The 14477-nt window shown below is 46.8% G+C and overlaps 1 protein-coding gene across 2 annotated transcripts in view; it reads left to right on the forward strand.

Annotated features, from left to right (window-relative positions):
* Positions 1–6188: 6188 nt before the first annotated feature.
* MPPED2 (metallophosphoesterase domain containing 2) overlaps positions 6189–14477 on the forward strand; it is a 123378-nt gene continuing 115089 nt past the window's right edge. Inside the window, exons 1-2 of one of the 2 annotated variants that reach the window (XM_064163838.1) lie at positions 6189–6281; positions 11346–11589. In XM_064163838.1, coding sequence (XP_064019908.1) covers positions 11462–11589 — 128 coding nt within the window. In that variant the 5' untranslated portion in view covers positions 6189–6281; positions 11346–11461. Of the gene's footprint in view, positions 6282–7429; positions 7521–11345; positions 11590–14477 lie in introns of those variants that run through there. The other variant, XM_064163839.1, reaches the window with a different exon arrangement.

Raw genomic sequence — 14477 nt, forward strand, 5'->3', positions numbered from 1 at the left:
ATACCAGACTGCAGTCACTGCCTACTCTCTTGTGAAGGAACAAATCACCCTCCTCAATTGGAATATTCGAAACAAACAAGCAAACAAAATTTAACAGGAATGGTTTCTTCTCTAGGTACCTTGCCTAGCAATTACACTGAGAGGTTTTAGAAGGGCAAATGATTCACCTGCAGCTTTCGTGCACCCCTTTTTATTTCTACAGAGGACAAGCAGGAAAGCTCCAATCAAATATTTAATTTAATTTAATAGAGGCAAGGCAGCAGGCAACCATTATCCTGTAACTGTGTTCTGGTTCATCGAATGTAAAAAGAATGCCCAAAGGACAACCAGTGATATTTCCTTCAGTCCTCTTACCTGGTGCCCTGTCAGCTTTACAATGAACGCTCCTCTCTGCCTGCAGATTCTGGCAGAAGGCTCAAATTTCACTTCCTTTTCAGACTTGTCACTTTTCTCTAAAAGCTATGAGAGGCCATGGATTCTTCCTGAAGATGTGGTGTTTCCTGGGGTGTTGAACAAGTTAGTGTATGGGGTCACGTTGGTGAGAGAAAAAAAAAGGCCAGATTAAAATACTTAACAGTATATATTACAAAAACCAAAAGCAAAGAGGCTTTTTTCTTTTGATAACTCATTGTTTTAGGATTTAATTATCTACTAGTTGCAGTCCAATTTTTGTAAGGGTGAGAAGTGCTCTGCAAGCTAAGAAAGCAGTTTGGTTCTTCAGAATTGCAATCCTGGATTTTTATTATTTGATTGTTTGCTTGCTCCTTTTATCTCATGCTGTGTTTGTCTGTTGTTTTGATGTTGTTGGTCAGCATGCACCCCAAATGCACTGTGACTTCCAGGGTGCAAATGGAGGAAGAGAGCAAAGGAGGATATTTTAATCTGCAAATTTGGAATGTAGTATTTGCTCAGTGGGGCACAAAGCCTAAATCACAGAATAAACCAGGTTGGAAGAGACCTCCAAGATCATCCAGCCCAACCTAATAAACTACTGCAGTTTTCTCCTGTCCCACAGTCTTCTCTTGCACAGTTACTGAAGAATTTTTACTGTAATGAGAGGAACAAGCTGTTAAGACAGAGTTTTTGTCAGAATCATGGCAGTCTATTGAAATATGATGAGCCCAGTGACTTTCAGTATAGATTGCTACCAGTGCTTGTCCACTGGATCCAACTCTGCTTTCTTAAAACGTTACCAAATGAAAATATGCATTGTCTAGTACTGTACCAGCATGTCCCAATCTCTGCAGGCTGAAACAGAGTTCTGTCTGCAGTAGAAATGAGAAGCCTTGATGCTCTGCTCTGAAAATGGCTACATATCCAGGAAATGCATGTATTAAGCAAACAAATCTGCTTTGGTACTGTGTCCAAATTAAAAGACAGTCTAACTTTTTCTGAACCTGTAGCACATCTGGGCAGGTCTTGGTTACACACTGCAGAGTGTGGCACTTGTGAACTTGACTGGGAAATGGATCTGTTTTAAACCCCTTATTTTACCTTTGTGGTAGGAAGCTATTGTAAAAACATGAGTTTGTTCTTTGTGTGTTGTTTGTATCCTTGCAGTATGTGGGAAGAAGTAAGGGGGAATTGGGACAGTTATGGAAACACCACTGAAGTAGCATTGTTGATAATTGTGTACAGTGTGACAGGGCCTTGTAGTCAGGTTTGCCCTCAGGTCAGGTGGTGGAATGTTCTTGACCTTACTCTGAGAGTAGTCTCAGCAGGTAGCATGCACCAAATATGGAGCACAGTAATGCAGCACATGGTGTGATAACTCCCAGCTGGATGAGATCTCTATCAGGACAGTACTGTAACCCCAGACCAAGGTCCTGATATGAGGGGTTTAGGTTTGGGATTGGGTTTTGGTTTAGATTATTTTCTGGAAGGGAGGTCATTCTGCCCCTGTACTCTGCACTGGTTAGACCACACCTTGAGTACTGTGTTCAGTTCTGGGCCCCCCAGATTAGGAGGGACATTGAGATGCTTGAGCGTGTCCAGAGAAGGGCAACGAGGCTGGGGAGAGGCCTTGAGCACAGCCCTACGAGGAGAGGCTGAGGGAGCTGGGATTGGTTAGCCTGGAGAAGAGGAGGCTCAGGGGAGACCTTATTGGTGTCTACAACTACCTGAGGGGTGGTTGTGGCCAGGAGGAGGTTGCTCTCTTCTCTCAGGTGGCCAGCACCAGAACAAGAGGACACAGCCTCAGGCTGCACCAGGGGAAATTTAGGCTGGAGGTGAGGAGAAAGTTCTTCCCTGAGAGAGTCATTGGACACTGGAATGGGCTGCCCGGGGAGGTGGTGGAGTCGCCGTCCCTGGGGCTGTTCAAGGCAGGATTGGACGTGGCACTTGGTGCCATGGTCTGGCCTTGAGCTCTGTGGTAAAGGGTTGGACTTGATGATCTGTGAGGTCTCTTCCAACCCTGATGATACTGTGATATATATATATATATATATATATCTCAAACTGATTATTTAAGGAGTGAGTTCTCAGAGGTGACTTTTAAATGATACTTTTCTTGTGTTGCTTCACAGATAGTTGGGGAAGATTCTTCCCAAAGTAGAAAGCAAAGTGATACAGGTTTTCATGGCTCACTCTGGACTCTGAAATTGTGTCTCAGAAGTTGTTAGCTCCTCAGTTAGCAGGAACTGGAAAAGGTGGTACCTATGAAGTGTATTAGAGGTGATGCAAGAGATTTGGAAGAATCCATATACTTTCAGTGATACTGTAGTGGTTTATAAATGTTAACATGCATTTCCTGCCTCTGGGTATTTAATGGTACTCACTGTAGAGTTATAAAAGTGAAAAAAAAAACCAAAATCCAGCACAAACTCTGTCCATAACTACGGTTTTATGTTTAGCATAACATTTCTAACATTATGAACAGGAAATGGCCACCTGAGAGAAGAGAGCAACCTCCTCCTGGCCACAACCACCCCTCAGGTAGTTGTAGACAGCAATAAGGTCACCCCTGAGCCTCCTCTTCTCCAGGCTAACCAATCCCAGCTCCCTCAGCCTCTCCTCGTAGGGCTGTGCTCAAGGCCTCTCCCCAGCCTCGTTGCCTTTCTCTGGACACGCTCAAGCATCTCAATGTCCCTCCTAAACTGGGAGGCCCAGAACTGAACACAGTACTCAAGGTGTGGTCTAACCAGTGCAGAGTACAGGGGCAGAATGACCTCCCTGCTCCTGCTGACCACACCATTCCTGATGCAGGCCAGGATGCCACTGGCTCTCTTGGCCACCTGGGCACACTGCTGGCTCATGTTCAGGCAGGTATCAATCAGCACCCCCAGATCCCTCTCTGTCTGGCTGCTCTCCAGGCTGTTCAAGGCAAGGTTGGACGTGGCACTTGGTGCCATGGTCTAGCCTTGAGCTCTGTGGTAAAGGGTTGGACTTGATGATCTGTGAGGTCTCTTCCAGCCCTGATGATACTGTGATACTGTGATATTAGAGTATGGAAAAGTTGCTTGTTCATTGTTTCAGGTTTTGCCCAGCTAGAAAAATCTGTCCTGTGACACCCACAATCAACAGCTTGGTTACTTTTTAGGCTTTCGCATTTACCTCTGGCATCCCCTTGTCAAGTGTGTATTAACAAATAGTGGTCTGGACAAAACAAAGAACTTTTCTTTTGTTCTGTCTTTACAGACTTGCCTGTCGATGCTGCTTTTGTGCATTAGAGAAGAAAGGCAACAAAACACAACTGTTTTCCTCAGAAAGCCCTGTAGTCAAGACAAATATTTTTCCTTCTTCCAGCAACTCCAAGGCCATCGTGTTTCTAAAGTGGGTGCATCTCTGGGAAGCATACTGTTCTCAGGGAAAGAGAAAACAAGGAGTTTGTAAAAAGGAATAGTTTTGTTATGTGCTCTTGACAGAAAACGTTTTGGTTTGCCAAATCATGTATTAAAAGCAGTGCTCCTGATGACTGTATTACAGCTTGGTGTTGTTGCTGAACGTTTTGTATTGTGTAAAGATGGGACCTTAGGATCAGGTCTCAATCTAGATTCAAATGGACAAAACCCAAGTACCACTAACTTTCAAGCTACTTCCTTTGTTTTAGATAAGGACTAGTGAATTAGGTAAATGCTTGGTTTTTTAGATAAGGACTAGTGAATTAGGTAAATGCTTGGCTTTTTTAGATAAGGACTAGTGAATTAGGTAAATGCTTATTTCAGTACTGGGGCACTGAGACACTGGAGTAACGTCTGATTTGTCTCTCACCATGTATCAGGGGGAAAGTCTCTAAGCTTTCCAATTTCCAGTCCAGTCACCTATCCAGGCTTCTATTCTGTTTCCTCCTCTGTGCTAGAAGCCAGTTTTTGTAGTACTGGGGGGGACTAAATGTATAAAGACACAAATACAGGTGGAGCCCTTCTGCTGCAACTGTAGAGAAGGGATGCAGCAGCTCTGAGACCAAAGCTATGGCTCCACAGCTTTCCCCTACTTTCCCCATGTGTTTGTATTTAAGCTGGCAGTGATACCAATGAAGCTATCCTGTGCTCTTTGCGTCCCTAGTTGCTCATCTCACTCCCTGCCTTATTCCAGCAGAAGCATATGTGCAGTTCTCAAGTGGATTGGCTGAGGAAATTGACCCACACCAGAGCAGACTGCTTCTCCTTGGTGTTAAGGGGATCAGTTTAGCAGGAGAGGTTCTTAGGAGAGCTAGGGCAAGGACAGAAGTGGGGTAGCTGGGCTGGGTTGCTTATTTTACATCTGTATCAGACTAAGTCAGTTACATTGTTTGTGAAGCTATGGCCTTATACTGCATGCCAGGCAAAGATTCCCTGGAATCTTTGATTTGGTAAGGAGGACAACTAACCTGTGGGACGTTTTGTCTGACACAGGAATTTTCCCTTGGTGACCCACGGTGCTTACTTCTATTAAAGGGGAAAATGACAATAGTGGGAAAAAAAAAAACCAGACTGAAAAACCTAATAACAAATTTGGGAAAAAAACTTACATACTGTGATTTTTTTTTTATCTCCAGGTTGCTGTGTTTCTGAACAGGACAATCCATCCTAGCGGATTTCTGTCTGGCAATACTAGGAACCCTTCTCATTGTTTTCAACAACAAAGAAAAACCTGCCTACTTGCCACGTAGATCTAAAGGTTGGCCAGAATCAAAATGACTTAACATTTTTGGGACACTACTTAGTCTTAGAGGCCTGTTAGGAGAAGCTTTTATTTTCTGTCTGCTCCATTATTCCAAATTATTTCATTTTCTTTTTTTTTCCCCCCCCCTTCCTTTCTTTTCTTATTTTCTTCTCCATTTTAAATGTATGGCAGGGAAGTCCCCCGGTCCGTAAACGAACCAACACCTTTAACCTTTACTTCGTTACTATTGTGGCTGTTGGCACAATTGCCGTGAATTGCGGGGTGGGGGTGGGGAAGGAAAACTAAAAAAGACCAAAAAAAACACCCCAAAAGACAACAGCAACCTCCCTGACTCTACTTCTCCACAGAAAGGCCCCAATTACCCAAGGAAAATGTCCAGCCTCAAAGGCTAACCCTAGGGTAGCGTTTCTTTCTGCGTTTTTCAGGTTGCTGATGGTGAGAGATGAGGTTGATGATGATGATGATAAGGCGCCAGAGCACTACATTAATACCTAACGCGAAAGGTGTGGAGGATGCGAAAACCTGTTTCGAGGATTTATTTGTTTTTAATTGGTGTCATTGATATTTATTTATTTCATGATTTATTTAGGCAGAGGACGAGAGGAGCGGCGATGCATGGTGCCTGGCCGGTTGTGTGCGGCCTCCCGGGCTCTGCCCCGCGGCGAAGGAGTGTGGGGGTCCCGGCGGACCCCCGGCAGAGCACTGCCCGCGCCCCGGGGCTGTGGCAGCCAGCACCCCGCCTTGACCCTTGTTGGGCGGCTGAACTGCTGCTCCTGCCAGCCTCTGCTGCCGGCTTGGCGGGGGGAGGCTGTGCCGCACTTGGGAAATGCAGCAGCGAGTCCTCCCTCCCTCCCTGCCCGGGGGGGTGAAGTGCGAGGCAGCGGGAGGAGCTGTGCGTGTGTGTGTGTGTGTGCGTGTGCGAGCAGCGCTCTGTGGCCGCCGTGTTTCCTGGTGCCTGCTCCCTGACCCCAGTGGCAGTCCCGCTCACTGCACCGCGCCCGCCCTTGCCGCCGCCCCGGACCCGGACCCAGACCCGGACCCAGGCCGCTGCCGGGCACCGCCGCGGGGTCGAGCGCAGGCTCTGCCCCGGCCGCGCCCCCGCAGCCCCATGGAGCGGCCCCGCTGCTTACGCTGAAGGCATCCCCGACCCGCCCGCAGCGGCAGCCGGCGGAGGGAAGGTGAGCGGCCCCGGGTCGGTGTCTGCGTGCCGGGGCGGGGGGGGGCCCGGCGGGGGCAGCGGCGCACAAAGCGGCGGGTTAGAGGTGCCGTGTCATGGACGAGAGGCGGGGGGGGGGGACGGGCAGGAGCTCCGGCGGCGGCGGGGCCAGCCTTCTGCAAACAATAATAAGGATAAAACTGGTTGCCTGCTCTCCCTGCCTCCCACGGCGTGACCGCCCCGAGCCCGCTGGGTCGGGTCGGGTCGGTGCGGCGGCGGCGGCGCTTCTCCGCAGCCGAGGCGGCGTTTTCAGCGGCGCTGAGCCAGCCTAGCCTGCCCTGCCCTCCTCCCCCAGGCCGTGCCCCCGCTGCCCTCCGCCGCCGCCGTCTCGCTCCTTGGCCGGGGTGGAGGCCGGGGTTGGGGGAGAGGTTGCGGCGCTGGAAGTGAGCTGGGGGCGGGAGGCTGCGTGCCGGCTCCTGGCGCGGGGTCGGGGCGGGGGGCGGTGCGGCGGGGCCGGGAGGGTAGGCCAGGGAGCATTGTGCTAGCTGGGGCCAGCGGGCGGGCGGCAACGCCGAGCAGCCGGCGGGGGACGAGAACGGGGTTGTCGGCGCGGAGGGACGCGGGGGTGTGGGTGAGGGGGGTGGGGGGCACGCCGCAAAAGTAAGGAGAGTAACGGGGTTGTGCTTTGCTGTTCCCCGGCGGAGTTTCCTTTCTCGCTTTCACTGGCTGGAGAGCCCGCTTTGAAACCGTGCTCCCGGAGGCCTCAAGCACTGGGAAACCTTCCGGGGGTGGGGGCGATGTGCGGGGGACGCTCCGGTTGGCACTGCCGGAATAAAAAGCAGCGGGCATCTCTCCGGCCCCCGCCGCGCTCTCTTGCAGTAGAGTTTATTGCATCCCTCCCCCGAGCATCCTCCCCCCCAAACCATTTCAGTTCTGTGGCAATTGTGAGGAGGCGATGTGAACTTTGCGCACTATGGCACGTACTGCATACACATTACAGCAGCAGTGCCCCCACCGTGGCGAGCCGGGCCCGGCGGGGAGAGGCGGGCAGGGCAGGGGGCGCGGGGCGGGGGCTGCGGCACACGCCGGGACGGGGCCGCGCTGGAGCCATTGGCCTCCTAGAGCCATCAATCACCGGGGGTGGGGGGGGGGGGATGTGGGTGTGTGGGCGAGCTCGGCGCCCCGCGGGGCCGCGGCCGGGGCGGCCCGGGAGCCGGCGGCGGGCTGAGGTGGGGAGCGGCTGGGAGCCCAGGTACCGGAGGTAGGCGGCGGGGGGCAGTCGGGGTCCGGCCTCCCCCTCCCAAAGTGCTTTCGCCTTGGACTTGGTGGGTAGGCAGGAGCTCGGAGTTGCCCGCGAACTGCAGCGCAGCATCACGGGGGCTGTTGGGGCAGCCGGTAGATACCTCCCCGAGGCACGGGGTGATGCCCTGCGGGCAGCCGCGGCTGCGGGGGGTGTTGAGGAGGCAGGTGCCCGCGCTCCGGTGTGTGTGTGAGGGGGCATAACGCGTGTTGTTGCTGTAACGGTGTCGGGATGGTGGATGTATCAGCAGAAGGTGTTGACACGAGATTAACCCTTTCCGCCTCCTGCCTTTCAAATTTCTCGAGCAGGCAGAAGGCAGGTTTCTGAAATTCAGATGAGGAAGGCGTAAATATTTCATCCGTGGGAAACGCGTGTTTGGCCAGCCGCGCTCCGCCCGGCCCTGCGCGCAGCCCGGGCCGCGCTCCCTCGCACCTTACCTTTAAGAATGACCTACCCGCGATTAAGGCATTTTGCCATAGTTTCTTGTCTGGTGTAAAATGAGCGGCGTGTAAGTTTGTGCCAGCCCTTTCGTGAGAAAAGTGCCGCGTTTTACCTGTGAAACTGAGCAGATGTATACAATGGCACATCTCCTGCCTCGCTGCCGCTACGCATCCGCGCTGTGGAAAAGGTTTGTTGCTCCCAGGATAACAGCTGTATTTGGGAAAAATCGATATGCTGGAAAAAAAAACAAAACCCAACCCCAAAAAAACCCCAACCCAGCAAATAACCTTCATTTAGTTTGTTTAATATAGGCATTCTTTCTTAAAACGGCTTCGTAAGGCGCGGAAGACATCGCACATTGTTTTACTTGACAGGACAGATGTGAAAAACAATGCAACTTTCATCCTTTTGTACTCATCCCCTGCGCCTAATCTTCAAAGAGTGGTTGCAGTTGGAGAAAGAACAGTGATTCAAAGTAGCTTTTTTCTTCCCCCCTCCCTTTTTTTAAAATTAATTAATTTTTTTATTTTTTTTTTAAAAATCTTGGCTCTCAAATACATTTATTTGTAAAGTTTTGAAGTGTTTGGTTCCTTTTTGATAATGTTCTTCAGAGCAGTTCGCAGTAAAGAAGGTAATAATTAGATCCTTCTGGCGGGTGAGCTGTAGTACTCTGTGGAGTGCTAAATGGAAACTGGAGAATTGAGACAGGAGCCAGCTTCAAATTTGACTCTTTTTCTTTTTTCCCCCCCCAGTCTGCCATGTGTTGCTAAATTTAATTTTAAAAGATGCTTTCGTTTAGCTTTGTCTTAAGTACAGAGATTTATTCTTAAGATTGAAGATGGACCAGTGGGAAGCAATTGCAGTTTACGTACTGACAATCTCAGTGAAAGTCAACTTTAAAGTATTTAATACAGCTATTCAAGTGTCCTCTTATCGTTCGTTTTATGCTAGCTGTAATTTCTTCCTTTAGCATGGGGTTGTTACAAACCCTGTTAAAAATGCTTATTATCTTTATGTATAATTCACTCTCGTGAACAAATTGCATTTTTTTTCCATGAGTGAACTGTAATATGAAATTTACTCTTCAGACCTTTCTTATGCTAGATTACTGACCCTGGTGTGATTTAGCCTTTCTGAAAGCCCAAGTGTTATTTTTGTTGTTGGCTAACCGTGCTGTTTTACACTGCAGCTTTTAATTGCAAGAAAGAAACACCCAAACCCAATAACTTTAGCCATGTAATTTTCCACACTACTACTTAATTTATGCAGATGCTGGAATTCTTGCTGTGTAAAAGAAAAATTCCGAGTTTCTTTTTTTTCCTAGGAGCTTTGATGGCTAGCGTTCTTGTTAATGACAGTCATTTCTCTTAACGGGAAGATGTTTTCATTTGTATTTACTTTTCGGTGCAGGGCAATTATGCTGCTCTGTGTTGCACACTCTTTGTAGTTTCTGTCTCAAAAGAATGACTGTACTTGGAACAGGACCGCAATTTGAAGCAGGTGTTGTGTTTTACTGTTATGCAAAGTAACACTAAAATATAATTGTAAGGGAAATGAAGGAAACAGCTGCAGACTTGGTATGGTAAGCCCTACGTTATAAGCAGTTGTTGCATGCATCTTACATAGCAAAGATTTGGTTTGCTAAAGCTCACCTTGCCGATTTTTTACTACTCTTAACCCTTACAAGAGGGAGTTAGTGCAAAAACCAGACCATAAGCTCAGTTACAGAGATTTGCTCTTAGACCAATTTTTAAATGGGAACTTTATGGTTTAGGTTTGGGTTTTTTTTTTTAATCTCCAATGGTAAAGGGAGATGAAGGATAGAACCCAATTACTGGAATGAAGGTTGCAGAATGTCTTAACCTAACTAACATATGGAAGCCTACATAGGCCTGAGGTTGTAAAATAGTAAAATAAATGGCCTATAGCAGGCCATCTGCCATTTCCAGGGCATTTTTGTTGTGCTTCGTGCCAAAGTGGAAATTAGGCTTTGTATTAAAAATATATTTTGAATACAAATCAAAAGATTCCAAACGTTTTAACGTTCCACATGGCAAACACATTTCTATCTGCGAGCTAGGAGAAGCCCAGGAGTATCACAGTGGGAAAATATTGCGTAGTTTGATGCTCAGGGCTCTCAAATCACTCTCTTCTCTTTCCTACCTCATTGTCTTCCAGCTAAGCGCTGGTTTGCTTTTGCAAATTGCACACTAGATAAGACAAATCTACTCCTGTGTGTGGCAACTAAAGGGGGGGGGGAAATCAAGTGATGCAAAGTGTAATGATTTTGTGTAAGTCCTTGCAGCTCGGATAGCGTGCCCCAGCTGAGGAGCTACCTCATAAAAAGGGCTTTTAAAGAGTTGCTCATCTTGAAAGTATTCTTGGAACATCAGCTGATCAATTTTCAGAAAGTCCCTCTGAAAGGCAGGCAGCTGAGGTATCCTCAGGTTATTGATTGGAGAAATTGAAGCTCAGATTCTGTGCAGAGAACTTAACAGAGTGATAGCAGGTTTGGGATGTTTCTGGCTGTTGGGCTTAGCTAGAATACTAGGGGCTTTAATGCAAGATTGAAGAGCACTTTGAAGAGGTGAAAGAACTGGATGCATAGAGAGGGAAGAGCATCCTTCCTTCACTTTAAGCGGAAATGTTTATGCATAAAATCACCCTTAAACCTGTCAGATAAATCATTACTGTCTGGTGATGAATCCAGACCACTTTCATTGCTAGTGTGCTGTAACGTGGGTGCTTTGCTGCCGGTGTCTAGATATTTGCCTTCCTCTGGACAGAGGAATACTTCAATTCAGAGGTAGCTGGGCATACCTTTTGCTGTGCAACTGTGGCATTTTCTGCCTTGCCTCAGCTTCTTGCAAGTCTCCGAGATGGGTCTTGTTTTGTAAAGCTAAAACAGGGCCTTGAAAACAATTTCGTGTGTGTTTGTGGAAAGCCATTTATCCTTCAGGAAACTGGGTCCACTTGTTAATTTTTGTGGTTGCAGTTAGCCCAAGATGTTATTTAAAATGAAGAATAGCGAATGTAGAGTGTTTAACTGGAGCTTTTTAGTGTTTTTATGTGTGTTTTGGTTTTATTTGTTTTTACATTTTTTTTTTTTCAGACGGTAAAGCTTTAAACATTCACCTTTTGGATGTTATTTAGTGATGATTGTAGCTCGACGGTGAGGTAATTTAAAGATAAGGTAAATTGTGATGCTTAGAGATCTGAGTGGTGGGCACATGAAAAATACAGAATATCATCTTTGAATGGCAGTCAGGACCAAGTAATATGTCTGTGTATGTTTCTATCTTCTTTGAGTTTATAGCAGTATGTGCTGTCTCTCTCTCCTGGCAGAGGTCCGTGGAATTGATGAGGAGCTACTGGGTGTTGGGAGCTGCCTGGAACACAATGTCCTACCCCGCTCCTGGCCTTGGGAAGTTGTGAGCTGCTCATGTCCATAAGGAGGAAGGATGGCTCATGGAATTCCTTCACAAGGCAAAGTTACCATAACGGTGGATGAATACAGCTCCAACCCGACGCAGGCTTTTACGCACTACAACATCAACCAGAGCAGGTTCCAGCCTCCGCATGTGCATATGTGAGTATTGCTGCCGCTGCCTGTGTGCTTGGCTGCTCCTGTGCTGAGCGGGAGAGCTGCTGCTGGAGGAGCGGGCTGCAAGCTGGAGCAATTGCTCGGTCACCAGCTAACAGGCAAAACGGTTATCAGATTTCTAATGTGGTGCAGTTGAGAAACGCTGCTCCATCACCTCCTGGAGATGACTCCTCCTGCCTGAGTGCAGTGCCACTTGTCCCTCCTAGCCAGACAAGTCGTTTTACTGCCCTCACTTTAAGTTGCCTGAGGGACCCATTGCTTTCAAATGTAAGCTCCCTTCTTCCAGCCTATACGCCGAGCTGTGAAATAGGCCTAATTGGCACTAATTGCCCCCCCACACCTCGACCAGCGAGTCCTTTGTCCTCCTGGTTGCGAGTGGAAAGTGTGCCGCATGCTGCTTTCCACTCGAAACCGCTGCACAAAGGAGCCGGGGGCTGCCCAGGAGCTTCCTCCCAGAGAACAGAAATACCACCAAAACCACGTCCCTGGCCAGTAAAAGTACAGGCAGCTGACCGTATCTTCCCTCACCTTATTATTCCTGGGTATTGTTCTGCTGCACTGCACCTAGGCACAATGGTTAAGAGCTAAGTACCAATTTTAACTCTGAATTTCCTTCCTATTGTTTAGTTAGGTTTGATCTTTATCGTTTATTTCTGTGGTTCTTTTTCTTCTAACATTAATAGACTAAAAAGCATGTGAAAGCTAAAACAAAGACATCTCTTGACCTCCTGCATGCCATTGTTAGTCAGGATTTTGAGCGGTGTCACACTGTTTGATAAGGATTTTGCATAATAGGGGAGGCCAAGTTGTATGGCATTACTTCATTGCATTTTTGTTATGTAGAAGCCTGCCGGAAGAGTCACAATGTAGGAGTTCAGTGCCTTCTAATAGGATTTCTTCGGGTTACAATCTTCCTTAAAGGAAGGATGCTGTAGAGTGCCTGTCCTGCGTGTGACTTTGCAAGGTGTTCTAAGCGTAGTACCTCCTGTCCAGTTATTTTGGATACAAAAGATAACCATGCCAAATATTCTGTTGCCTTGAAACCATGCTCCCAGCCACAGGTTTCACTTATTTTCTGAAGATGTTATAAAATGTTTGTATTTGAATGCTTTCTACAAGTCATGTTTACTTTTACTTAGTTTTAATTAACTGCAGCCCCTCAGTTCCCTGCTTTAAAGGGCAGCTGCAGAATAATGTGCTTGCCTTTGCTTCCTAATGATGATCATTCTTCTGAAAGTCTTCACACTTCCCCGTTTTTTTAATTAGGAATTGTGACTTGAAAGTCACAATTCCTAATTGTGATTAGGAATTCCTAATTGTGATTAGGAAGTGATTCTTGCAAGTGATTTTGCTGTTCAGAGGTGTTGTAAGTTGGTTGGCTTTTGGTTGAGTTTTGTTTTGAAAAGACAACCCAAAACAACAAATCCAAGCTTCTAACCCTTGAGATGCTCTGTAGGAGGTCAGTGGTGCCAACAGTGCCAGTGAGCAGTGGGATGCAGCCTGGGGACTGGATGGACACACGGGGGAGTGGCTGGCAGCCCAAGGCAGGTGTGCTTTAGGCTGCTCAGAAGGCTTTGTTCTCTGAAACCGCAGCTTTAAAGTAGAGAGGATAGAAAAAAAATCACCCATCAAAAGCAAACACTAGTTAAAAAGTAAAACCGACTGAAGTTAGAAGGTAATTGAATTCATCAGGTGTATTGGTCATTTGCTTAAGGTGTTCTCTTTTTTCCTATGAGGCTTGTTTCTTTGAACTGCAGCTTTACAACAGAGTGGGTCTTTAGACCATTTTGATTTAATAGGAATTACTAAGGCTTGGTTTTGTGGAACCTTCCCATGTGGTTAAGTTTTTCTCTCAGTCCAGTGGAAAGATGCTGGGAAGAAAATGGGATGAATCCAAATGGAAAATTATTTATGTAGGTTTTAACCAGTTTGGGCATCATACCACTTACTTTCACGGGACAAAAAAGGAGGGAATGAAGGAAACTTTATGTATCTGTTGTGGAAATTTCCTATTTTGACAAGCCCAGCTAGAAAGGGTGAGGGAGTTTTATGGAGATAAACTAGCTGGAGCTGCAGTCAGGGCCTTTTAAATGAGTTCATTAGCTCTAGTGTCACCAGGATGGCTTGGTGGCTTGTTTTTAGCATCCTTGAAGTATGTATTAAAACTTTGGTATGGTTTAAATCCAGTAGTAGGGGAGCATGAGAGATAGAGGGTTTTGTGCCAGAGCAGGAGTCTTCTAAATGAGTTTGTTCATACTTGGAGATGCATTGAACAATCTTTAACTGTAAAATTTTACAACCTTTTCTGTACTGGGCTACATCCCAATGTGAATATTTCTATTTTAAAGCAGTGTTTTATATTAGTAGGACTATATATGTACAGTTGAATCAAGTGTTTAAATGCATGACTGTGTGTAAATGTGTATGTCTAATAATAATAGTAATGAAAAAGTATAGTTCTGTGATCATAGGAGAAAAACTTTAAACTGTGATGAAGCTTTAAATTGTTAAACCCCAGAGATCTTATGGGCCCTTGAGAAATAGGATTTTTATTTTTTTCTCTTTTTAACCTGAGAAACTAACCTGTGTTTAATGGGTTTTATAAACTCCCACTGAGATTAGTGGGCAGTCATGCATCTGATTTGCAGTATTCTCAACTTCAGTTTCATATAAGGTGTGTGGTATTTGTGTGTGATAGTTGATATTGGTGGCCCTGCGCATGGTGGGCAGGTTGGAGTAGGTGAGCTCTTAAGGTCCCTTTCAAGCTGAGCCATTCAGTAATATTTAGGAGGAGAGAACTAAAGCAGGCACTAGTAGAATATGCACTCATTCGACATTTAGCGAACAGTGGAGTTTGTGGATGTAATGATACT

The sequence above is a fragment of the Pogoniulus pusillus genome, chromosome 24 (assembly GCF_015220805.1).
Source record: "Pogoniulus pusillus isolate bPogPus1 chromosome 24, bPogPus1.pri, whole genome shotgun sequence".
Taxonomy (NCBI): domain Eukaryota; kingdom Metazoa; phylum Chordata; class Aves; order Piciformes; family Lybiidae; genus Pogoniulus; species Pogoniulus pusillus.